We start from the raw sequence: 17,111 nt of genomic DNA, 5'->3' as shown, positions 1-17,111 counted from the left end.
TTTGCTAATCACGCTGACGCATACTCACGCCGTTGCGTGAGTGAGCTTGAGTCACGACAATTTCGTGTCACGTGCACACCTCTACTGTGAACCCTCCTCTTCAAATTCTACGTGGCTGGAGCTCCCCTACCACCAACAGATGTCCACCTGATTACCCATGCGGACGACTGTTCCATAGTGACATCAGGGATCTTGAGGTGAGGATTAATGATTACCTCCCTGTACTTAGGGATTTCTTTGTCAACAGAAATCTGAAACTTTCTGCCCCTGAATCGACAGCGACCATTTTTACATGGTGGACCAAAGAAATTAACCTGGAACTCGATATCCACAGTATCCCCACATGGCCAGAGTATCCCCAGATGTAAGAACCCCAAGGTTCTTGGTGTGACGTTTGATAGTCTGTTCCTCTTTGGTAAACATGCGGAAATGGTAGCTAAGACCGTTGGGAGTAGAAACAAAATCCTGAAGGCATTGGCTGGAAGACATTGGCTGGGGGAAAGATAAGGAGACGATACAAAAGACCTACGAGTATATTGGTCGTCCCCTTATCGATTATGCAGCCCCTGTTTGGACTCCCAGTATTAGCGATACCCAATGGAGTGATCGCCAGACGGTGCAAAATACTGCGTTGCAGATTGCCACTGGGTGTCACTCTAAGACACCAGAACAGCATCTGCAACATGAAGCCAAAATGCTATCGGTGAGGCAACACTGCTCTCTCCTCACCCAACAGCACCTGATAAAGTGCAGGGGGATAAACCAACCAAACCATGCCACATCCGGGAGGATGCCAACCGAAAGAGGCAAACTCATCGGGTTTGATTTTAGAAAGGATATTCAGTCAATAGACCACTTGATCGGCGATGACAGTGATGGGCAGCCCACCCGGCAGCAGTTCAGAAGACAATAGACCCCTACCAGTCTAGCGTTGTTCTGGGGGTAAGACCACCTGCAATCAGCAACGATGATAGACGACTTCCTAGAGAAACCAGGTCGGTGATCTCACAGCTAAGATCGGGGATCTCTAGGTACGTAAATAGTTACATCTCCCTTCTGAACCCGGCAATTCAGGATGTCTGCCCGAATTGTGGACAGTCGCCACACATCACGAGGCATCACTTCTCGTGCCTTGCAAAGCCGACAGATCTGACAACTATTTCACACTGAACTCATCCAGTAGAGGCAGCTCGCTTCCTCGAGCTGGATGTTGATGCCTAAATGTCTAATCCCAATAATTTGTTTGTTTTGTCTTTTTCACTATTTGTTTCTCTTGTTCATACATAAATTCCCAGGGGCTGCAATTCTAGCCCCCACCCCAGAAATATTTAGCCGGCATTTGAAATTGTAATTATTATCGCTGCAATTTCATATCCTTTATGCTCTAAGATGGTCCACACATTGCGTTACACCCCATTGTACAAGTTTTTTTTTTTTTTCAATCTTGTCCGCAAACCTGGAGGTTAGAACTTCTATATTTTTAGTAATAGAAGCTGTCCATTACATTTTTTACAGCAATGGTAAGGAACCTCCTTCATCCGAGATTACCGACTATTACATAGCCTCGAACTTCGAGGCATGCAGTCACGATTGCCACAGTTGGTAGAATTCTACCAAAAATGGTAGATTTTTTACTGTTTGGTAGATTGGTCGAATTCTTGATGTTTTGGTAGATTTTTCAAAATATACCTCTCCAAATAACAGGTACATAAATTTTTCTATAAAAATAAAATGTTGAGACAATTTTCTATAAAAATAAAATTTTGACAAAATTTTCTATAGAAACAAAATTTTGACAAAATTTTCTATAGAAATAAAATTTTGACAAAATTTTCTATAGAAATAAAATTTTGACAAAATTTTCTATAGAAATAAAATTTTGACAAAATTTTCTATAGAAATAAAATGTTGGGTAGCCATTTGAGAAAATTTTCTAAAGAAGTAAAATTTTCTATAGAAATAAAAATTGTATATACTCGTAGAAATATGACAAAATTGTATATACTCGTAGAAATACGACAAAATTGTATATACTCGTAAAAATAAAATTTTGACAAAATTTTCTATAGAAATATAATTTCGAGAAAATTTTCTATAGAACTAAAATTTTGACTAAATTTTCTATAGAAATAAAATTTTAACAAAATTGTATATAGAAATAAAATTTTGACAAAATTGTAAATAGAAATAAAATTTTGACAAAATTGTATATAGAAATAAAACTTTGACAAAATTTTATAGAGAAATTAAATTTTTGACAAATTTTTCCATAGAAATAAATTTTTGACAAAATTTTCTATATAAATAAAATTTTGACAACATTTTCTATATAAATAAAATTTTGAAAAAAGTTTCTATAGAAATAAAATTTTGACAAAATTTTCTATAGAAATAATATTTTGACAAAATTTTCTATAGAAATAAAATTTAGACAAAATTTTCTATAGAAATAAAATTTTGACAAAATCTTTCATAGAAATAAAATTTTGACAAAATTTTCTATAGAAATAAAATTTCGAGAAAATTTTCTATAGAAATAAAATTTTGACAAAATTTTCTATAGAAATAAAATTTTGGGTAGCAATAAAAATTTGAGAAAATTTTCTATAAAAATAAAATGTCGATAAATTTTTCTATAAAAACAAAATTTTGACAAAATTTTGTTTAGAAATAAAATTATGACAAAATTTTCTATAGAAATAAAATTTTGACAAAATCTTCTATAGAAATAAAATTTTGACAAAATTTTCTATAGAAATAAAATTTCGAGAAAATTTTCTATAGAAATAAAATGTTGACTAAATTTTCTGTAGAAATAAAATTTAGCAAAATTGTATATAGAAATAAAATTTTGACAAAATTGTATATAGAAATAAAATGTTGACAAAATTTTCATTAGAAATAAAATTTAGACAAAATTATCTATAGAAATAAAATTTTGACAAAATCTTCTATAGAAATAAAATTTTGACAAAATTTTCTATAGAAATAAAATTTCAAGAAAATTTTCTATAGAAATAAAATTTTGACTAAATTTTCTATAGAAATAAAATTTTAACAAAATTGTATATAGAAATAATATTTTGGGTAGCAATAAAAATTTGAGAAAATTTTCTATAAAAATAAAATGTCGACAAATTTTTCTATAAAAACAAAATTTTGACAAAATTTTGTTTAGAAATACAATTTTGGGTAGCAATAAAAATTTGAGAAAATTTTCTATAAAAATAAAATGTCGACAAATTTTTCTATAAAAACAAAATTTTGTTTAGAAATAAAATTTTAACAAAATCGTATATAGAAATAAAATATTGACAAAATTGTATATAGAAATAAAATTTTGAGAAAATTTTCTATAGAAATAAAACTTTGAGAAAATTTTCTATAGAAATAAAATTTTGACAAAATTATCTATAGAAATAAAATTTTGACAAAATTATCTATAGAAATAAAATTTTGACAAAATTTTCTATAGAAATAAAATTTTGACAAAATTTTCTATAGAAATAAAATTCTGACAAAATTTTATACAGAAATTAAATTTTTGACAAAATTTTCCATAGAAATAAAATTTGGACAAAATTGTCCACAGAAATAAATTTTTGACAAAATTTTCTAAATAAATAAAATTTTGACAACATTTTCTATATAAATAAAATTTTGACAAAAGTTTCCATAGAAATAAAATTTTGACAAAATTTTCTATAGAAATAAAATTTTCTATAGAAATAAAATTTTCTATAGAAATAAAATTTTGGGTAGCAATAAAAATTTGAGAAAATTTTGTAAGAAATAACATTTTGAGAAAATTTTCTATAAAAATAAAATGTTGACAAATTTTTCTATATAAAAAAAAATTTTTGACAAAATTTTGTTTAGAAATAAAATTATGACAAAATTTTCTATAGAAATAAAATTTTTATGAAATTTTCTTTAGAAATAAAATTTTGACAAAATTTTCTATAGAAATAAAATTTTGACAAAATTTTCTATAGAAATAAAATTTTGACAAAATTTTCTTTAGAAATAAAATTTTGACAAAAATTTCTATAGAAATAAAATTTTGACAAAATTTTCTATAGAAATAAAATTTTTAGAAATTTTTCTTTGACAAATTTTTGTTTAGAAATAAACTTTTGACATTTTCTATAGAAATAAAATTTTGACAAAATTTTCTATAGAAATGAAATTTTGACAAAATGTTCTATAGAAATAAAATTTTCTACAGAAATAAAATTTTGGCAAAATTTTCTATAGATATAAAATTTTGGCAAAATTTTCTATAGATATAAAATTTTGACAAAATATTCAAAATGTTTTCTTTCTCTTTAAAAGCCTTTGAATGGCCAGAGCTACGAAATTTTAACACCACCTATGGACTTTTGGGAAAGAATATATAGAAAGGATTAAGTGAATGAATCTTATTTCTGTCATTATAAAGAGCATAAATACCCGCATATTGGCCTCCTAAGGAAACTTCCCAATTTTTACTATAACCAACTTTGGCCAAGCGGTTAGGGAATCGTAGTATGTAGACATATAGACCTGAACCACCACCACCTCCCTATCACTGTGATAGTTGGTCATACGAAAGAAAATGTGGCAGATATGTTCTCTACAAGCAAGTACATACCTCGTCTAAACTTCAATTATGTCGCTTCCTAAGGAAACTGGTACTTGTATTGCTTATAATTTCGTTATTTTCCAAATTCGGCAAATTTATAATAATCCAATTTTATGACCACTTTCACTGTTGCTTTCCAAACACTTCGTTGCCATGAATCTCCTCCATTAGAGGTATACATATTTTCCACATATTTAAGTTGACAAAATCATCAAGCCCATACCCATGGATGGCACTGTACGAGATTGCATTAAGAGTCAATAAAAATGAACTGGCTCATTGACAAAGGATGCGTGGGACAGTATCTATTTATACCGGATATACAATTTGTACGACTGATTTCTATGAGAGCACAACGTAACAGAAAATACTAGCCCGCACATAAACACACACTACTGTGACAAAGTACTTGCAGTCGCATAGGCAAAGGCATCAATGTTCCAGAAACATGAATAACTACTGATGAACGAGAGAACTGTTGGCCAACATATTTGTCTTTAGACAGGATCATAAACGACGGATGGCTGACCTACATAAATGTGTGAAACGAATGAAATAGTCAAGGTTTTCCCCCAGATGGTTTTAGGACAAGGACGTTGATACAAATTTTATATTCACCTTGATTGTTGTTGGATATAGCAGCTTTGCCTGTCGAAAGGTGCACGAGATGCACAAGCAAATGGTGGCAGATAGCATAAGGGAATGTATGAACGTACTCCATAATAGATTCACATTGCTTACTATTAACACTGACATTTAGCCCAACAAGGCACGTAATACAAGGCCTATAAAATGCAAGCAACTTGAACCACTTTTCACTTTTATCGAGTCCAACACTTGACATTTCTCAAGTATTTCACTTTGATTTATAGAAGAAGAATATCCGTTTTAGAATATATCACGAAGGATGATATATACCCACAAACACACTGACACAGATGGGCGATGGTTGTCTACCACCATTAGCACCACCTACCTCCAGTGACAAGCCCAACGCCCAAATGCTAGCACAAAATTTCAAAGTTTTTGATCGTATTGATGGTTGTTTTGGCGCTTTTGACTACGAAATTAAAGTTGACAACTCCGATTGGTGTTGTTGTTTTTCAATGCAATGTCATTCTCTCTCTCTCAAGAAGACAACAATAGCAACAAAATAGAAATAAAAAGCAGCGACGCGAACAGAACAACAGCCAACAGAACGCTACTGCAGCATTGTAGTTGTTGTCTCCCTTGACAAGTATTTCGTTTGGTGTGGGTGGGTATGAGCGCCGGCCAAAAAGAATGAAACGACGACGATGAACACGAAAATTTATAACTTTTGCTGCCTTAATTATTGTTGTTGTTGTTGAATGTCTTTTAATTCATTTATGTTAGGAAATTCTTCATACTCACTTTTCGGCGTAGTTGTCGTCACCGATGCCTGTCTTTGTCTCACGTCGACGCCTTCCTCTCCCACACCAAAATATATAGCACAGAAAACTACTATAGCACTTACTACTCAATACTAACCAACAAAATTCACAAAAATTCTTGGCACAAAATTACACAATAATCCTGCTTTGTCTTATTGGGAGGTGGCATTCACATGAATCCAGCTGCTCCCCCGACCCGAACAAAGGCCCTTTGGAACATCGACCGAACACCACCGATAAATTATTTGTAATTTTTTGGTACTTAGTAAAATCGCACATCCAATTCTTCTCGAAATTAAAACGTTCCGACCGAGGGTTGATTTTTAGACTGATGTTTGTAGACTGAGGTTTCTCACTGTCAAGCTGAAAACTCACGAAATGAATGAACGTAGTGTAAAAACGTCACGTGGGTAGAGTGAGAAGTTTGTATGATGTCAACAAGGAAAATCAATGAAAATATTCCAACTAAGCTCAAATTCTAATTAAAATTGGTTGGGATTTATTTAAAACGGATTTCTATAGATATCCTTTTACACTGTGGATTTTCCAATTGGAAAATTTCAATAGACTTCAATTTCATTTTGCTCTCTGCCACAGCTGTGTTTTGTTTACCAAAGAAAACATCCCAATAGGCACAAGAATGAACATTTCTCAAATACAACACTGTCAAGACAATTGATGAGAAAAACAATAATGGACTATTCATTTTTTCGATAGAAATCTTAAATATTGAGTACAATTTCAGGTTAACTACATTAAAATTAAAGTTTGGCCGCTAAAATCAAACACATAGAATAATTTTATATCTTCTTTTGCCAAATTTTTTTTATAAATTGATGGAGAATGACCCAAATCAACAATTTAAAAAATGAATTTCTTTTAACACGTTATTATAGAAAAAAGGCTATTTTGGTGCGAAAATGCGAATTTAATATAAGCGTTAAAAGAAATTTTGAATTTCCTTAAAATAATTCATAACTTTTTCTTTCTTAAAATTTTAATAAAGACATGCATATAAAGTAATAATAAATAAAAACAATAATATATAATAATAATCTGAACCAAACAAGCTGATAGTTTCCTGAGGTACCACAGACGATTACCTTGTATCAAATTAAAATAAGATAAAGTATAGTAATATGATTCATACATGCATGCATACATCGAAATTTTATGAGAGCTATATCTAAATTCAATAGCGTACCAAAATACTTCCCTGTACCGAAGTACTTCGCTATAGCATTTCATGAATATGGTGTAAAATAAAACTCACAGTGCCATTCTTCATGGGCATAACAATATCTCCACGATACAGGCACTTCCGCAATGGTTGGCACTTTTGCCTTGCACGCAAAAGGTCAATTCCAGTTTCGACCGAATACCATATAGTTTAAAAATACTTTAAGTGGTTTCACCGTCAAGGCCGGTATTAAGTTCGCATTATCAACACGGTTGCAACAGTTTGTAGAATTCTACAAAAAAATGGTAGATTTTATACTGTTTGGTAGAATTCTTGATGTTTTGGTAGATTTTGCAAATAATTCCTCTTCATCTAAGAGGTACTTCTATAGAGTTATTTCTATAGAAAATTTTGTCAAAATTTTATTTCTATAGAAAATTTTGTCAAAATTTTATTTCTATGGAAAATGTTGCCAAAACCTTATTTCTATCGAAAATTTTGTCAATTTTTTTTATCTATAGAAAATTTTGTCAAAATTTTATTTCTATATAATATTTGTCTAAGTTTTATTTCTATAGAAAATTTTGTCAAAATTTTATTTCTATAGAAAATCTTGTCAAAATTTTATTTCTATAGAAAATGTTGTCAACATTTTATTTCTATAGAAATTTTTGTCAAAAGCTTATTTCTATAGAAAATTTTGTCAACATTTTATTTCTAGAAAATTTTGTCAACATTTTATTTCTATAGAAAATTTTGTCAAAATTTTATTTCTATAGAAAATTTTGTCAAAATGTTATTTCTATAGAAAATTTTGTCAAAATTTTATTTCTATAGAAAAGTTTGTCAAAACCTTATTTCTATAGAAAATTTTGTCAAAATTTTATTTCTGTAGAAAATTTTGTCAAAATTTTATTTCTATGGAAAATTTTGTCAAAATCTTATTTCAATAGAAAATTTTGTCAAAATTTTATTTCTACCCGTGTAAAAATTGGAGGATCCCATCCTATCTAATAATATCAAATTGTGTCTAATTGGATCTGTTCAGATATTGGGTCAGACATAATTAGATATGCACAGATATGCTATATATGGTGCTAGATCTGGTTAGATATAATTGCAGATCTCATCATATATAGTATAATATCTAATTATATCTGGCATATCTAATAATATATGCTTGGATATGACCATATATAGCACTATATCTAATAAGATATGGTAGATATAACATCATATCTGACTATATATGGGGTTAATATAAAAAAAATCATGAACAAGTTAAAAAGATTTTTGAAATACACGTCTAAACCTCAATGCCATTGTGTCAAATGTCAACGCCGTCAGGGGCATCACTTCTAAACAAATTTAACGCCAGACTAGCTGAGAAAATTAAGAAATTTAATATAATTGTTTTAAATGTGTTCCTTTGATAAAGTGTATATCGTATCCTTTATTGCGGAGATTATGTAGGTAAGTAGATTGTATTTGTTATTTCCTTAGTAGTCATTTTCATATTGTTTTACTATTTTCTAGATTTGGAAAAAAAGGAAACCTCAGTGGTGTACTGGTTAACATGCCCGCCTTGCATTCAAAAGGTCACGGGTTCAATCCCAGTTCCGACCAACACCAAAAATTATTTCGGCGGTGGATTATCTCCTCGCAGTAATGTTGGTGACATTTCTGCTTCAAAGATTCTCTAAGTTGTTTCAGCGCAACGTGAAATGCCGATAGGACTCGATTATAGCAAGGAGGTCCCATGTTATTGAGCTAATTATTGAATCGAGCAGCAGTCAGTGATAAGTGAGATGTTGATCACTGTGATGTCATGATGGTCTGAATAGTATGTATGAGCCTAAAATAACAGCCTATCGCTATACCTAACCTAATCCCGAATACACTTTAAATGTGAGTATTAAAAGCAACATAAAATTATATGGCAATTTTTATTGCAACTTAAAGAAGAATGATCCAAAACAATACTAATACTTGCTTACATAGTTCAATATATTCCCATATTTGTTTATTCCTATATTTGTTTAATAATTGTTTTTTTACTTAATTTCATTGCAGATTGCCTTAACGCTGTAATACTTTAGTCGTGTGTCTAAGTCCAAAGCAGATGAAACAAACGAAAAAACCCTTGGACAACACTCTAACTCAACTGTCAATACTCTTAAGTAGCTTTGATGGATCAATTTAAATTAAACATATTTATTATGTACATACTTTTTGTCTGTATTATTAAATAAAACAATTGATCTCATTTTATATACAAATTATGGGCTTTTATGTGTTGAAAGATCTCGAAAGATACAATTGTATCAAATAATATACAATTATATCAAATTAGATCTGATTAGATGTGTCTCATTTTTGAGATCTGATCAGATCCAATTTCATAGTATTTAGATCTGACCAGATATAACCATTTTTCGGATCTGCTCAGATCTGACCATATCTTGGCTCAGATCTAACCATATCAAATCAGATCCCCCAATTTTCATTTCATTTCATTTATTAGACATGTAATACAAAAGCCTTCGCGGCCAATAAATATATTACATAGTATTCTTAAACCTGAGTATACAACGGACTAATAATTGATTCTAATATTAACAATAATAATTAACAGTAGCAGAATAGCAGAACCCCCAGCCATAACAAACAAAGAAAAAAAAAAAATAGCAGTAAATATTAGAGATATAAGGTACCTATAGTAAGCAAATATTCGTAAAATTGAAATAAAAGTTATCAAATGTCATTCAAATAATAATTCAACAGTTTAATGCGAAACACGTTATTAGAGTGAGAAAATACTCGTAGATCGTAAGGCAAACAGTTCCAACTACGTGCAATTCTAACGACATAGGCCCTTGCATAGAGTGATCTAGCAACCCTATTAATCAAAATTTGAGGGTTCCTCGTGGATCTCGAAAATTTAAATTTCCCACATAGAGAACGAGGACCTCCCGTCCTGACTATTTTATAGAAAAAAGATAAATTTCTAAATCTCACAAAATCAGCAAAGGAACAACCGAGAAAACGCTTAACATGACTTGTGATATGCTCCCTTCTACCCACATTATAGACAAAACGAACGACCGTGTTAACAATTACCCTGATCCTGTTCATAACATTCGAACCGCAACCCGAAACAATCTCCAAGCCATATATTATGTGACTCATTAGGAGAGATTTCGCCACCCTAAATCTGACATGAAGAGGTAAATATATGTTAGCAGCATATATACGTCGCAATGCTGCCCAAACACGCCCAGATACCAAATTGACATGATGGTCAAAGTTCAACCTCGTATCAAGAACAACACCAAGACATCTATGATGATCAACAAAATCAATTGGAGTATTTCCTAAAGAAATTGTAAAGTCATGAAGAAACAGCTCATTTAAACCAAAAGAGAGGGCTTTAGTTTTAGATCGATTCACACAAAGCGAGTTAAGTTCAGACCATTCAAGAAAACGAGTCAAAGTGTCGCTAATATCATACTGAAATCTAAATAAATCAGAACGTTCACATTTAAAAAGTAGGAACACATCATCGGCAAATAGAAAAGCTTGACACATAGGTGAGTTTACCATCCGAGCCAGATCATTAACATACAAAAGGAACAAAATGGGCCCTAAAACGGAACCCTGAGGGACACCAGAATGGAGGGGAAGTACTCCGGACTGAGAACCCCTTAGGGCAACAAATTGGCACCGACCGGAGAGGTAAGAAAAAACAAGTCTACAAGCTTGGAATGAAAAACCAAATTCATGTCTCAGTTTGGAAACCATGCACATAAAGTTGACAGAATTGAATGCCTTAGAAAGGTCAAGTGAAACCAGCACATTGGGTATATTACTATTAACATTCTCACGAATAGTATCAGTTAGTTGGAGAAGCAAAGACGTCGTAGAACGATTGGCACGGAAGGCATGTTGCAACTCATATATCTTCGACCCAGTAGATTCCAAAATCTGATCTTTCATAAGGTTCTCGAATACTTTCGAAAGAGCAGGAACAATAGTAATAGGCCTAAGATCTTCAGGTCCTCGAATATGACTACCCTTAGGAATTGGGACCACACGTCCAGTCTTCCAAGCTAAAGGAAAGACAGACCTAGTAAAAACCATATTAAATAAATCCAAAATGTAAGAAGAAACGTATGGAAATATTAATTTAATAAAATATATCGGAATTCCATCCACACCTAATGATTTTGACCTAACTTTACGCAACGCGTCATAAACCTCATCTTCATAAACGCAACGGAAAGAAAAATCATTAAGAGAATCAGGAAAGGACTCCAACTCCTGATCGTCTTGAAAATCAATGTTATTACCCGCGAAATATTCATTAATTTCATCAGCGTCATACGCAATATCCCTATGACTCGAACCAACACAGCCAGACGTGCGTAAAATATTCCAAAATCTTGCCGAATTCTCGCCGCCAAAAAGACCCGTATAAAATGTCCGTCTCTCCTTGCGAATAATACCCTTAGCTCTATTCCGAAGTTTGCAGTAAGTCCTCCAATTTTTACACGGGTATACAAAATTTTGCCAAAATTTTATTTCTATACAAAATTGTATTTCTACAGAAAAAGGAACAAATTTAGTTTCTATAGAAAATTTTGACAAAACTTTATTTCTATACAAAATTTTATTTCTATAGAATATTTTGTGGAAATTTTATTTCTATAGAAAATTTTGTCAAAATTTTATTTCTATAGAAAATTTTGTCAAAATTTTATTTCTATAGAAAATTTTGTCAAAATTTTATTTCTATAGAAAATTTTGTCAAAATTTTATTTCTATAGAAAATTTTGTCAAAATTTTATTTCTATAGAAAATTTTGTCAAAATTTTATTTCTGTAGAAAATTTTGTCAACATTTTATTTCTATAGAAAATTTTGTAAAAATTTTATTTCTATAGAAAATTTTGTCAAAATTGTTTTTGTATAGAAAATATTGTCAAAACTTTATTTCTATAGAAAATTTTGTCAACATTTTTATTTCTATAGAATTTTTTGTCAAAACTTTATTTCTATAGAAAATTTTGTCAAAATTTTTTTTGTATAGAAAATTTTGTCAAAATTTTATTTCTATAGAAAATTTTAATAAACACTTTATTTCTATAGAATTTTTTCCCAAAATTTTATTTCTATAGAAAATTTTGTCAAAATTTTATTTCTATAGAAAATTTGTCACAATTTTATTTCTATAGAAAATTTTGTAAAAATTTTATTTCTATAGAAAATTTTGTCAAAATTTTATTTCTATAGAAAATTTTGTCAAAACTTTATTTCTATGGAAATTTTTGTCAACATTTTATTTCTTCAGAAAATTTTGTCAAAATGTTATTTCTATAGAAAATTTTGTCAAAATTTTATTTCTATCGAAAATTTTGTCAAGATTTTGTTTCTATAGCAAAATTTTCTATATATTTTCTAAAGAAATAAAATTTTGACAAAATTTTCTATAGAAATAAAATTTTGAAAATTAAGATATTTTTGTTTGGTAAAAATTTCTCAAACTTTTGGTAGATTATTTTGGGCTCGAGTGACAACCGTGATTATCAAGCAAAAAAGTAATTTTTACACCGTTACATTTATTTTATAATTCATTTTGTGAATATTTATTTGTTACTGGTTAGGGTTTGATATGCAATAAAATGTGCCTACCAGAAATATTGGTTTTAGACCCCATAAAATATATGCCGATCGACTCAGAATCATCTCCTGAGTCGATTTAGCCCTTGGTGTCCGTCTGTTCATGTAGTTGTTGTTCGTAGGATTTGGATAGCAATTATTAACCGATTTTTAATGTATTACAAGGTACAAGGTGGCAAAAAGACAACCGCTATTTGGAAAAAAAATCGGATCAAATTTAGATATAGCCCCATATATATGTATCGTCTGATTTCAACAAATGGGGTCATATTACCCTTATTTACTTAATTTTCTTTAATAATACACCATTCACATTAGGCTCGAAATCTACTAAAAGTGCATTTGAAATCCCTTTTTTATAAGGCAATTGCCAGTTGAAATCTAATTAAAGTGGAGTGGTTTTAGCGGCTAAATTCGAATTTTATACCCTTCATCCTTGAGATATAGCTCCAATATATATGTAACTTTGGCAATAATATCCTAATTAATTACCCATCTTACTCAAAGTGGACAGAATGTAATCTTCTATGATAACAACAAGCCAACAAAAAACTTTACAAACCGGTTCAGATGTAGATATATAGCTGCCATATATATGACACAAAGTAATCTACTGTGGTATCAACTAAACCTACATCAAGTCACCCAAATCGATTTAGCGATTTAGCAAATATATGTATCGCTCGATTTTCCAAAATTTTCCTTTAGAAATTCGGTTGGACATCCTGTGAGATAAAACCCTCATAAACATGGACAATTTTTCGATAATCATACATTTGCTGGTGCAACTCAAAAATTTGTTTAGGAGCCCCAATGTTTTGTCTGTCTTAGTTCTATTTTATTTCACGATTATTGGCCATACATTTGGAAAGCTTAATTACATCATGAATTTATTATTCTTTTCGGAGAGATGTTTCGATGAACGCTTCGCATCCAAGAACAGGGCATGAACATCATCTATATCTTCTTTTGTTATTGTTGTACGACCATTTACTTTACACATTTGATGACCAGGTGTTAGCAATTGAACGGCATAACGTAATGTTGAAGCACTACCAATTTCACTGAGACGTGCAAAAGCGGCTTCCTCCAATTGTAAACCTTCAGTTTGGGCTCGTAATTTAATAATCTGTTCCATTTCAGTGGAATGATAAGGCAAGGTGCGTATAATTAAGAGACGATCTAGTAAATCCAAAGGTATGCCATGAGGGGATACAATGTCATTGGTACCACTGAAAAAGCAAAACATTAGAAACTTTATAATGGTTATAGGAATTAAGACCTACCGAATGACACAACGTCCACGATTGGTGGCAAATATTACAATCGGTGCAATTGGAGATTCCAGCGACTTGTGTAAGTACGTAAATGTCTCCAAATCAAGCATATGGATTTCATCAATAAACAATACGCCAGGTACCAATTCAGCAATACCTTGATCTATATACTTGTTAACAACTTTGTTAATTTCCATACGCAATTTATCGGTAATTTCTGTTTTCTTTGGCTTCATCAATTGTCCCATCATTGAGAGGACATCCTGACCACCTTGAGGCCGAGCATTAGCAACGTCTAAATCATGTAGCGTGACATCTTGTATAACTTCTTTCTTCTTGTGTACATCACCCTTGGGCAATGGAACATATTCCTCGGTTTCCAAATCAAATTCTGTGGCAAAGGTGTCACTACGTCCTTGGCGTTTGACTGCTCCACTATTGGCTTCGATATAAATGACATCACCCACTTCAACTTTTTCCTTTTGCAATGCCTCAAAAATACTGGGATCTAGTTTCAATTGTTTTGTACCCTTGGCCGTCTTTAGACCAATAACCACATTACTTATTGTCTTTCCATAGCCTCCCATAGGATTTTCAGTTTCTACTGGTGTCAATTCGGTAACTTCCCCCTCATAGACTTCCTTGGTTTCTCTAATTCTCAAACCAATTGATCGGCGGAAATTCTCCATAAGGACTTCGGTCTTTTTTATTTCACTACTGAAAACTTCCGAACCCACCATTGGACAAAAAGGTACTTTATTTCCCAACTCCTGGGCGATAGCTAAGGCTATGGCTGTTTTTCCAGTACCAGGTGGACCTGCCAATAATAAAGCACGACCAGCCATTTTCTTAGACTTGATTAAATCCACAACAATACCAGCAGCTTCTCGTGCAGCTTTCTGACCAACTAAACCAGCAGACATTGGCAATGGGACACCATCAGCATTCAAGCCAAGACCTTTCACATGGCTATGAGCGGATATACGCTGAGTGCGTACGGTGCTTTTAACTTCTTCGATTTTCATTGCGAATACTTTCGATTAAACACAATTTAATTCTTATTTTTTTGTAATCTCGTTTTCTAGAAGTTCCACTTCCTCTATTGTTTATAATATATTTCTACGGCAACGAAACAAACCACACTTCTCTGCCGGCACACAATGTTGTCAAACATGCGTGTTTCAGTACGACATTGCGTAAAATATATAATAATTCGCATATATTATATAGTAAAGATAGGATAAAATTAAATACTGCTGCATTTAATTTCCGTCATTAAATCAGAAAATCGCGAAAATTATGTAATATTTTTCACTATACCCTCTAAAAGGGCAAATAAAATATTAAAACTTGTTTTGCGATAAAATGCATATCACTTTGACAACACTTTTCGAAACAATTGTTATTGGTGTTGCCAATATGGTGCTTTTATCAGCAATTTGGTGCGTTTTGAACTGTAAAAACACCAAATTGTCTTTCATTGCTTTTCGGCGTTTCCATTTAGTGCATGTGGTGTCGTTTTGAATCATAGGGCTGTTTTCTTTTAAAGGCCGGTATGCACCTCTAGCGAAAAATTTCATTGCCATAAGAAATGCATTGCTATTTATGCTAACGAAATTTTCGGTAGCGTTCAATTTCGTAAGCTGGTACGCACCTCTAATGAAAATAACAGGGCTGTCAAAAGCATGTTTTGGCAGCAAACATTTAATTTATTACAATCATTGTGTGCGTAAAAGTTTTAAAAGGTCTGTAAATAATAAAAAATTATTTGAGGAATATTTGGATATTAACAATTTTTAAAAGCGATTAGCTGGTTTAAAATTTGTGTACGCAGCCCTGTTTTTTTGTGGTAGACTTAAATAAATTTTGTCTACCGAAAATTTCGCTAGAGGTGCATACCGGCCTTAAGCCTAGTACTAAGATCAAGTTTTCGCACGAAAAACAGTTATACTCCATAAAAAACCGTTAGCGCGGAATAAATGCGAAACCTTTGTTTTGAGCATTTTCAAACTTATATTTATTCAACCCTGCGTTTTCGCACGAAAAAATAGGCAGGTATTATTTCGCATAAATAAGTTAACATCCCTGGGTTTGAGACCCTATTTACGGAGATAGATGAAGATATTCGTTTCTCGCAGATGCGAACTTAGTACTAAGCATTAGCACTGGATGCAACATTTGTATGGGCTATCCAGAACACCGTTGCATCGGTGTTGTCAGATTTCATTTTGATAAAGTGACGCTTTTAGATTCACAATAGCAATTTATTGTGACTAATTTATCGAATAACATGAAATTCAAAGTGGCACAATGTCATAAATAATCGCAGCAGTAAATATTTATTACTATTTGGGCATTCACACACTAAAAATTTAAGATTTCACTTGTTTTCTGTGATTGTTTTTAAGCAACTGATGACAGTGTTGCATATTTTTTGGAGATGTCCTGGGTAAACGAGTACTCTGGTTTCTTTTAGTCCGTGACTGCTTCGGGTATCCAGTGCTAAAAGAAAACAGCTCTAAAGGCCGGTATGCACCTCTTGCGAAATTTTCGGTAGCAAAAATTTATTTAAGTCTACAACAAAAAATCAGGGCTGTGTACACAAATTTTAAACCAGCTAATCGCTTTTAAAAATTGTTAATATATGTTCCAAATATTCCTCAAATAAATTGTTTATTATTTACAGACCTTTTAAAACTTTTACGCACACAATGATTGTAATAAATTAAATGTTTGCTGCCAAAATATGCTTTTGACAACCCTGTTATTTTCATTAGAGTACCAGCTTACGAAATTGAACGCTACCGAAAATTTCGTTAGCATAAATAGCAATGCATTTCTTATGGGAATGAAATTTTTCGCTAGAGGTACATACCGGCCTATACTAAATTCAAACAAATTTGGCAAGAAAATAACAAATATTTTATATTGAATTCAATT

General features: G+C 31.6%; 2 protein-coding genes and 1 long non-coding RNA gene across 11 annotated transcripts in view; 1 reads left to right on the top strand and 2 right to left on the bottom strand.

The window, feature by feature from the left end:
- Positions 1 to 6,403, bottom strand: part of Nuak (Nuak family kinase 1) — a 148,820-nt gene extending 142,417 nt beyond the window's left edge. For 2 of the 9 annotated variants that reach the window (XM_075314442.1, XM_075288407.1), the window contains exon 1: positions 6,017 to 6,402. The gene's annotated coding sequence lies outside the window, so the exon portion shown is untranslated. Of the gene's footprint in view, positions 1 to 5,242; positions 5,662 to 6,016 lie in introns of those variants that run through there. The other 7 variants (XM_075288426.1, XM_075288430.1, XM_075288414.1 and 4 more) reach the window with 5 other exon arrangements.
- A 2,181-nt stretch (positions 6,404 to 8,584) lies between these two features.
- LOC142242981 (uncharacterized) lies at positions 8,585 to 9,481 on the top strand. The gene is made up of 3 exons (XR_012724280.1): positions 8,585 to 8,689; positions 8,753 to 9,124; positions 9,290 to 9,481. It is a non-coding gene; the product is annotated as an uncharacterized LOC142242981 (long non-coding RNA).
- A 4,229-nt stretch (positions 9,482 to 13,710) lies between these two features.
- Positions 13,711 to 15,533, bottom strand: pont (RuvB-like helicase pontin). Its single transcript, XM_075314434.1, has 2 exons — positions 14,181 to 15,533; positions 13,711 to 14,126 (listed from the first exon to the last, which is right to left on the bottom strand). The coding sequence occupies exons 1-2, from the start codon at positions 15,194 to 15,196 to the stop codon at positions 13,772 to 13,774; spliced, it is 1,371 nt and encodes a 456-aa protein (XP_075170549.1). The 5' UTR covers positions 15,197 to 15,533; the 3' UTR covers positions 13,711 to 13,771.
- Positions 15,534 to 17,111: the final 1,578 nt, after the last annotated feature.

The sequence above is a fragment of the Haematobia irritans genome, chromosome 1 (assembly GCF_050003625.1).
Source record: "Haematobia irritans isolate KBUSLIRL chromosome 1, ASM5000362v1, whole genome shotgun sequence".
Taxonomy (NCBI): domain Eukaryota; kingdom Metazoa; phylum Arthropoda; class Insecta; order Diptera; family Muscidae; genus Haematobia; species Haematobia irritans.
This window is presented reverse-complemented; position numbering and strand designations above follow the sequence as displayed.